Source organism: Mchenga conophoros, linkage group LG18 (genome assembly GCF_057382185.1).
Source record: "Mchenga conophoros isolate Kocher_MC1m ecotype Shallow Benthic linkage group LG18, M_conophoros_male_GT1.1, whole genome shotgun sequence".
Classification (NCBI taxonomy): Eukaryota; Metazoa; Chordata; class Actinopteri; order Cichliformes; family Cichlidae; genus Mchenga; species Mchenga conophoros.
The window spans coordinates 461,860-470,511 of NC_140543.1; the positions used below are offsets into that span (position 1 = coordinate 461,860).

Below are 8,652 nucleotides of genomic sequence, written 5' to 3' on the forward strand. Positions count from 1 at the left end.
TTTGATCTTTTACATTGTGTATAATGTCTATTGATTGTATTGTTTATTTTAATATTTGTGTGCAGCGCTTTGTGACTGCCTGTCTGTGAAAAGCGCTTAATGAATAAACTTTACTTACTTACTTTAGTTGTTCACACAAAGCATAAAGGTAAAAATAACAACATATACAGTGTTATTTTCACTTAATCAGCTCTGTAGTTAAGGGATCTTTTTATCATTTACGGATTTTAGCCAAAGTCAAGTCTTACCTTTGCAGGAACGATCTAGAAAGAGTGGTCCATGCTTTTATTACTTCACGGCTGGACTACTGTAATTCCCTCTATGCTGGCCTAGATCGTTCCTGTCTACATCACCTTCAACTGGTGCAGAACGCTGCCGCTCGCCTGTTGACCGGTTCAAAAAAAAGAGACCACATCACTCCGGTTCTCTGCTCTCTCCACTGGCTCCCAGTTGCTTTTAGGATTGATTTTAAAATCTTACTGCTGGCTTTTAAGGTTTTAAATGGCACTGCACCTTCTTACCTGTCAGAACTCCTTAGTACTTATCGCCCCAGGAGATCTTTGAGGTCAGCCGATCTGATGCTTTTAGATGTTCCCAGGTACACTCAAAAAAATCTGTTGTTGGATGAACACAATTTAATCATGGCACCCTTTTTGCACACAATTTAACCAAGTACAATAAACCCTTTTCGATCATGTCAAACCAACACATTTAGCATTTGGTGGTTTAATGTAATCAGATTACGTTGGATCAACATACTATACTTACATTGATTTGAAGTGATTTATTTAAGTATGTAGAGTGAAATTTGTTTTAATTCATTCTACACAATTTAAAAAGTTTAGGAAAACAGAATTAAATCTTGTTGTTTCAACAACTACTTTGTTAATCAAGGCAATGATTTCACTCATTTCAACCAAATTATTTCAATTAGATTTGTTTACATTTGTTACACATTTAGAAACCCACTACTTTACAAAAAAAGTCACAATCAGATTATGATAACATTATCTTTATTAACTGGATTTAGTGGACAATATAAAAGCTTACCATTTTTGTACACCTGCAAGCATTATGCCACTTCAAAAGGTAAAATGTTAGAATACTTATTTACATAGGTAATATGTTGGAACCAAAGCTTCCACAACTAAAAACAGATGCAAAATTTGCTCAATATATCGACTGCATTTTAAAAAATTAAACTAAAAGATAAAAATACATCTCCCACTTGGCAAGTTAAAACATGTGACAAAATCGAATTGTGTGAATTTGGAAAAATAAAATAAAATAATTAGAAATATTTTGGGGGCAATACAACAACAACAAAAAATTCCATAGGTGATGAAAATCTATATTTGTTTGGTGTATCTCATTGGTCAAACTAATAATTATTTCAATTTTTATATTTCTGTATTTATTTTTTTAATTTTGGTTGCAGTCCTCCACAGCTAGCAATATAGTTTTGCTGTGTTTTAAAACATGCTAGCAAGCAAAATGGAAACAATAATACAGTGAACTTAACAGGTGGCAGTGGTCTTAAACTTTACAGGACCTTGATACATAAACACAACATAGTACTTCTGTCAGTACTTCTGATCCATTTTGAGCCATCTATATAAGGACAAACAAAAATCATCTGCAGTGCTGTATAAAAGGTGAATTGCCCAACAGAGAGAATCCAAAAACTTAAAAAACAATGTTTTAAATGAAAGAAAAAAAATATAAACAACTCAAATATTAACATTATATATTGGAAATCACCATTGCACCAATGAACCATTCAAGACCTATCAGTCATTTTCAAGTGCTCTCACCCCATAAGCTTGTTTTTCAGAAACTGTACCTTTGAAGACAGCTTTTGTCCATCAAGATTTAAAAGTATCTTCTGGAGGACTTCAAAGGTGCATTTAAGTTCTGGTGGGTAGCTCAGGTTCAAACGGTATATGAGTCCAAACAACAGAGCACATGCTTGTGCAATGTTACCCAAATCAGTGTTAGCCTCCACACCCTCAATCACGACACCAACGTCCTCTGGGTCATCTTCAGGTTCAGCACCCTCCTTCTGGATGACGTACACCCCCATCACAGTTTGCTCCATGCAGCTTTTTGCCTCGCTGTCCGTATCCTACATGAAAAAGTATAAGACAACAAAGTAAAATTTAAGAGATTGTTTAAACAACTGTTTCTATGCTGTTCATAAAATCCAAGTAGTCAAAGTAATAAACAGAAAATTACACCACTAAAGTAGTTGTTAGTAATTACTCCAATACATAAATTATAAAATACACCTCTCATGTCAAAAGAGGTGGCATAATTGACCTCTCACCGGCCCCTCCCCCGAAAGGGCCATTGTCCAATTACACATTATAGCAACCGTTACTGTGTCTGACAAACATTAACCTCAAGCAAGATGGAGAAGCGGTGTGCCCACCGATACGCCGAGAGATTGTGTCTGGAGGAGTTGTGTTCTTTCCATTCACAAAGTCAAAAACAACGTGAATGGATTAAACAGTGTGTATGGCCCCATTCCCAGGTAAATGTACCGAACATTATGAAGCATGTCTGCTCGCACATTCGGGTACCCATTGGTGCGCAGAGGAAACCATTTGTTTGTCGGACGTAGCAAGAGTAACTTAGGGGGACAGGACTCGAGAAAAGGCTAACTCAGCTGCTAAAATAAAACAGGTATAGAAGTGTTAGTACTAAACAGCTCAAAGTTCATAGACATTTCTATTTACAAATACTGATGACCATAACAATGAAAAAACAACAGGACTTGTTTTAATCCAAGTACAGATTCAAAAGCAATATAGTCTTGATGCATGTTAAATGCATTGTATGTTTGTGTATCAAGTTTAAGTAGGCATAAATTTCTTTCCTTCCAATACCAAATTCCAGAAATTCTTTATTGCAATGCTTAATACTGTTTGGTATTCAAGACATCCTTTCCCCAATACCAGGTGTCTTGTTGCTAATCTCAAAATTTTAATTTTAATGATTTGCATTTGAGGCAACATCACAATTTGTATGAGAATGTTACAGACAACATGCTGTCACAATGGCTCACCAAGTACTCCTTTATTAACTTCTCATAGTCTTCGTTTAGGTGGATGCACAAAGACTTCAAGATGCATGCTCGTCTGGTATGGATGTTGTCATGCTGGAGAGGAGGAGGAGATAATATGAGCCAAAACCAGTCTGTTTTTCTTAAAGCTAGGGTAATCAGTTAACTTGCATAATTATTCTTTAGGTTAGAACCTGGCATGTACCACTTGTTAAGCCGAAACAAAATTGACAACTTCATCTCCAAATAAAAGTTATTTTTGCTGCCTATGACAAAGTCTACTCAATCCTAATACAAACCTTGGAGATGGCAAGCATGAGACCTCTTATTTTCTTTCCACGTGTCCCTCCTTTGGTCAGAAAGATTTCCATTAAGCGTGGCGCGTATTGGTCAAGCTCGGCAAAGAAAGTAGATAGCAGAGGCTTTGTGGTGATTCGCAGAAACTCCTTCTCAATCTGCAATAGAGAACAAATACATTGATTAAAAACGCAACTGTATATTTCACTCACTTCACATCTAAGCTGACTAAAGCTGCTTTTAGAAGACCATGCAGACATCAGTGCTGTCTGTGTAGGACATGAATCAGTCTGTGTCAGATACTGAATTTGAAATTTCCACTAAAGTCACAAGTAAGAGGCAAGTGGAACCAAGATCTAGGCCATTTGCTTTTTGAAGTTTGCAAAGACTGCTAAATTGCACCAGTGGTAGTTCACTCTTTGCAACACAGTATGCTGTTCTAAACAGATTTTTCAGGTTTATTTTTAGTATATTATTTGCAATTGGTGTTTGTTCTGGGAAAGATATTGCAGACTGAGCAATAATCCATTTCTAATGGGGGCCTTTCTTAAAATGACTGGTCCCAGTAACAAAGGCGCTTGTCGACTCAGAAATCGAGGGAAAACCAACAACACACCCGGCAGAACGTCATGTTATTTACACGGGTGCACATAAGTGGTCCGCATGTGCGCATTCGCTGTCAAAATAAAAGACGCGCACCAGATAAGAAGTTGCAACGCACGTTTGCATCCATATAAAAGGCACTGTTTTTGTCCGCTAGAGTGGGATTTTCACGGCACATTCTGCACCACATCTGTGTGTTCATCATTTGTTTGAAGCCAGCTCACCTCCTGCAACCACTTTTGCGAGAATACGCGCTTCTTTTGTGGTTCGGACTCCTTCTGACATTTCTTTGGAGGTGGAGGAAAACCAAAGTAATTGCTTAAAGGAGCTTCTTCGACATATTTAAGAGTTCTAAACAAATATGTCCTCCTCCAGAAAATCTTATGTATGCAAACACGCGTTGCAACTTCTTATCTTGTGCGCGTTTTTTATTTTGACAGCAAATACGCACTTGCGGACCACTTATGTGCAGCCCCGGTTATATAGCTCGTCATGTTGCAGCCACAGAAATTCTTTTGTCCATGAAACCATAAAGCTGCACTTTCTTTTTGCCTTATAGTCTGATTTGTCATAACTTTTCCGTTTTGTGGTAAGCTTTTCTTTGGCTGTCACTTCTTCACCCTGACCTGTCTTATTTGGCTAAGCAGAACTACAATTAATATCCTGCTGCTTTTACACACGCATTCACATAACACTCAGCGATTGTCTGCGCGATCAACCTCTCACATGTTTAAGCTGCGGGAGATTTCACTTGTCATGTTTGCATAGTAAGCTAACGATTAATAAGACGATGTCAGAGGAATTGGTGCACAAATTATCATCACTCACAGATCAGTGCTGTCGCTCTCTATACACAGGTCGCGCGATTGCAAAGTGAAAGCAAAAAACAAGCGCAAATTCAAACGCGATTTCAATATGTCACATATTGACAGTGGCTCACCGATGCCAATGACATAATTATCCAGCTACATTTCCGAAAGAATGCAGAAGCATTGACATATATTTTTCCTTCTTATGACAGCCCGACGGGCAGGGCAGAGATAGATTTTGGTAGCCCGACTGGAAAAATCGCTAGCCCTGGGACGTCGGGCTAGCCATTTTGCGAGCCCTGTACAGTGTTTCAATAATTGTACCTACTACTCTCCCTGATGGAACAACGCTTGCACTGCCACATACAAGTCACTGAAAGAAAAAAAGAAAAGCAGTTTTAAGGATAGTTTTATTGGCACCTTTTTTTCACTTTGATTAAATCATAAAACTATCATAAAAAATATATGATGGTAAAAGGCTTACCATGTATTAAAGAGGAGGCACAAACAATCAGAAAAAGGGGTCAGCTTTCTTTGTGGTGTTACTATGGTAAAGAAAACAGAAAAAATTATTTTATAAAAATTCCACAGTGGATTTTTTTTTTACTTTGTTGCAAATGTATAAAAAAAATACAAATACATATAAATACCTCTTGCAATAAAAAATTCACAGATAAATATCCAATCTGTTGCCAAATGTAATAGCAGTGTTTCACACTATGCAATAAAGATGCTGGTAGTTGCGGTATAGGTCCGACAGGCAATTTTCATAACTATCCGCCATTGCCTTTTCCTCTGACCTCGTGTTTATGCTCTTTTTCCCATGCACTAGCATCAAGTCAATTCGAAGGATGCAGCCCCTGAATTTGGACACAGCTAATATTTAGCAAATCGCGCATGCTAGTTTAACTTGCATTACTGTGAGAGGCCGAATGCTTAAAATAAAAGGAGAGAGAAAGAAAGAAAGAAAGAAAGAAAGAAAGAAAAAATGCAAATGATAATAAAAAAAGTGAACAAAGACCATGTCTTGCTATAACCGTCATTTAAAACCAAAGTGAATGCTAACAGAGCTAGGTAGAAGTTCAATGAGACAACCATACTAGCTTTAGCTAACTTCATTTACTTTGAAAGTGAATTACAAACGTGTTAAATATTGAATTAAACATATCAATAACCGCTAAAAACACTGTAAGACTAACTGCAAAAACGGGTAAAAAAAAAAAAAAAAGAAAAACAATGAAGTGGAAATGCTAATAATAGTATAAATATACCCAGAGCGGATTATAAATCAGGTATTAGACGGTACCGATTGGCACCGTCTAATACCAGATTTTCACTGTATTTGCTCCACTCCCGCTGTCTAATGACAACTTACACATTTGGAATTAAAAACATTGTTAAACAATTAATGGACAAAACAACTTTGTTTGACTAAGATATTTTGAGTTATTTATTACTTACCTGTATTGTGGAAGATTCCGCAGAGGGAAATGGCAGTCCACTGAACACATATAACTTCTCCGCGTTCCCGCCTCTTCACTTTTGGGAAGTTTGAGCATGCGCACTAGGCATCGGTTTTAGAGTTGTTGATTTAAAATAATTACATTTAATTGAACTGAAGAATGCAAATCTAGTTCATTAAACTTTTTGTTATTTTATGTTAAACCAACAACTGATAATGATTTAAAAACCTAAACTCAATATGTTCATGTTAAATAGACAAATGTCTATTGAATTAATCAAACAACTGCCTTAGTTGACTTTTTTGAGTGTATAAATTAAAGACAAAGGGAGAGAGGGCGTTTGCTGTGGCTGCACCCAGACTGTGGAACAGTTTACCTCCTCACGTCAGATTCTCCAAAAGCCTAGAAACTTTTAAAACTGCTCTTAAAACTCACCTCTTTTCATTGGCTTTTAGAAAGGTTTAATTTATTTGTTTATTTATTTTTTATTTGATCAGCGAGGTGTTTTACGAAATTGTGTTCTATTGTATTTTTATCTGTATTTACTGTACAGCACTTTGGTCAGCCTTGGTTGTTTTTAAATGTGCTCTATAAATAAACTTGACTTGACTTTAGATTTCAAAAAGTATTTGCGGCTCCCAGTTTTCTTTTCCGTGGAAACCGGGTCCAAGTGGCTCTTTGGGTGTTAAAGGTTGCTGAGCCCTGCTTTACACGGATATGAACAGAACTGTTCACCCTGCGGTCCGCTGAGCGGCGCTGCAGTCTGTGGGCGGAGCTGAAAGCTGTGTTTCCGGTTCCGGCCTCCTAGTGTTTTGTTGTGTTGTTCGTCGTTCTGTGGCAGCAGTTTAATTCTCCTCTTCCGCTCTTTACCCGTTCACATGTTCCGCGCTCCAGACAGACATCAGCGGAGTCCCGGAGCTCCACGACCGGCGTCCGGCTGGGGCTTCCCCCGCTCCCCATACGGAGGCTCCTCGCGGAGCTACTCCCCCTACTCTCCGGGATCTCCAGGCTACTCTCCGGGTTCTAATCGAGGATACAGAGACGGATCTCCAGCCGGGTTCGGAAACGGTTCCGGGGGGTTCGGAGATTCTCCGGCCGCGTTCGGCAGCGGCTCGCGCGGTTTCGGGGGTCCGATGCGGCGCAGAGGGGACGGTTTCCGGCGGCCACAGTCCCTCAGTCCAACTTCAGCTCCGAACTTCAAGGTAAGGATCCGAGGCTGGATCAGAACTGGCAGCACTCCCAATCAGACAGCCTGATCGGTACAGATGATCCGTGAGTCATTCATAAGTCCGCCTGATCATTAATAAGATCGAATTCAGGTGACTCTTCTTTGTCTTGGGTGGGGGTCATGATCAGCAAGAGGTCGTCCACCCGAGGACAGGCGGAGGTTGCGGGGAGGGGGGGGCGTCACTCTCACTGTAATCTCAGAGCAGAGAGAAGCAGATGTAGTGAGTGTTTAATAAATAGATGTTAAACCAAAACTTCCTGCAAAGCTGACTCCGTTAGCGAGATTTGTCACGTGACCGAAGTTCTTCAAACAAACTGGGACATGTGAGAGACGTGTGTCTGTGACGTGTTTTAAACGTGTCATTGCTGTGTGTTTCAGTCTTCAGACGCGCCTGTGCAGAAATACTTCAGCCCGTCTATGATGCAGGATCCGTGGAAAAATCTGCAGCCCGTAACCACCGTGGATGCCGCTGCTGCCAGGCAGATCACATGACTGGAAATACTACAAGTGGTGACCACATGACATCACCAGCAAGGATCAATAACTGATGAGACGAACTGAAGTTTTTAGTCAGATGTTTTAACCTTTTTAAAAACTGTTTTTAAACTGTTTGTGAAAAGAAGTTTTAAGTTTTTAAAATATAAAAAGTTAAAATTTTTCTTCAAATCTTCGTTTGTTCTTTAAGCTCTGAAAAGAAAAGGAAAAGGTGATCCGCATCGACTCTGTGCTCTGCATAATTTAAAATGACAAAAGTATGTATGCACATACAAGGAACTGGGCTCGGGTTATTTAAAGAACAACGAGCACACACGATAGCGACAGCAGCAACACTGGGTGTGTAGTGGCAAGAATATGCAGTATGTATGACAGTACAGGGGAGACAATACTAAAAGCCAGGCAATATTACGTTAAGACTGAATTTAATTGTAGGAAAACTCACAGTTAACAGTCCAAACTATGCTTAAAATGAAACTGAGGGGTACGTGGACAAGTTCACATCTGCCTTATCAGAAGTCAATCAAAAACTACATTCATGAAAAATCAACTCTTCTGTTTAACATGAAAAATATGTAAACAATTTAACATTGAGCTCTTACTTATTGAGTACTTTGATTTTAAAATAATAATAATAAAAATGCTCTCTGCAACTTAGAAATAAATCCAAATGAAACAGCTTGAAGGATTCAT

The 8,652-nt window shown here is 38.8% G+C and overlaps 2 protein-coding genes across 4 annotated transcripts; one reads left to right on the forward strand and one right to left on the reverse strand.

Moving 5' to 3' along the window:
• Positions 1–996: 996 nt before the first annotated feature.
• Positions 997–7,029, reverse strand: LOC146552746 (uncharacterized). 3 transcript variants are annotated; one of them, XM_085254415.1, is made up of 6 exons: positions 6,235–7,029; positions 5,258–5,318; positions 5,102–5,146; positions 3,364–3,519; positions 3,068–3,160; positions 997–2,125 (listed from the first exon to the last, which is right to left on the reverse strand). In XM_085254415.1, the coding sequence occupies exons 4-6, from the start codon at positions 3,433–3,435 to the stop codon at positions 1,811–1,813; spliced, it is 480 nt and encodes a 159-aa protein (XP_085110541.1). In that variant the 5' UTR covers positions 3,436–3,519; positions 5,102–5,146; positions 5,258–5,318; positions 6,235–7,029; the 3' UTR covers positions 997–1,810. The 3 variants fall into 3 exon arrangements, with proteins under 3 accessions (XP_085110541.1, XP_085110540.1, XP_085110539.1); XM_085254414.1 differs by having other exon boundaries at positions 5,098–5,146; XM_085254413.1 differs by lacking the exons at positions 5,102–5,146; positions 5,258–5,318; positions 6,235–7,029 and having other exon boundaries at positions 3,364–4,719.
• On the forward strand, positions 7,015–8,130 carry mplkip (M-phase specific PLK1 interacting protein). Its single transcript, XM_085254437.1, has 2 exons — positions 7,015–7,438; positions 7,843–8,130. The coding sequence occupies exons 1-2, from the start codon at positions 7,115–7,117 to the stop codon at positions 7,954–7,956; spliced, it is 438 nt and encodes a 145-aa protein (XP_085110563.1). The 5' UTR covers positions 7,015–7,114; the 3' UTR covers positions 7,957–8,130.
• The last annotated feature ends 522 nt before the right edge of the window (positions 8,131–8,652 follow it).

What these genes read in the sequence shown, in the direction of transcription:
- LOC146552746 (XM_085254413.1), bottom strand. Translation starts at nt 3,621, where the DNA reads ATGTCTGCATGGTCTTCTAAAAGCAGCTTTAGTCAGCTTAGATGTGAA. An exon ending in TCATGCTTGCCATCTCCAAG is followed by an intron (nt 3,161 to 3,363) that starts GTTTGTATTAGG and finishes CCTCCTCTCCAG; the next exon opens with CATGACAACATCCATACCAG. An exon ending in AGTTAATAAAGGAGTACTTG is followed by an intron (nt 2,126 to 3,067) that starts GTGAGCCATTGT and finishes TTTTTCATGTAG; the next exon opens with GATACGGACAGCGAGGCAAA.
- mplkip (XM_085254437.1), top strand. Translation starts at nt 7,115, where the DNA reads ATGTTCCGCGCTCCAGACAGACATCAGCGGAGTCCCGGAGCTCCACGA. An exon ending in CTTCAGCTCCGAACTTCAAG is followed by an intron (nt 7,439 to 7,842) that starts GTAAGGATCCGA and finishes TGTGTGTTTCAG; the next exon opens with TCTTCAGACGCGCCTGTGCA.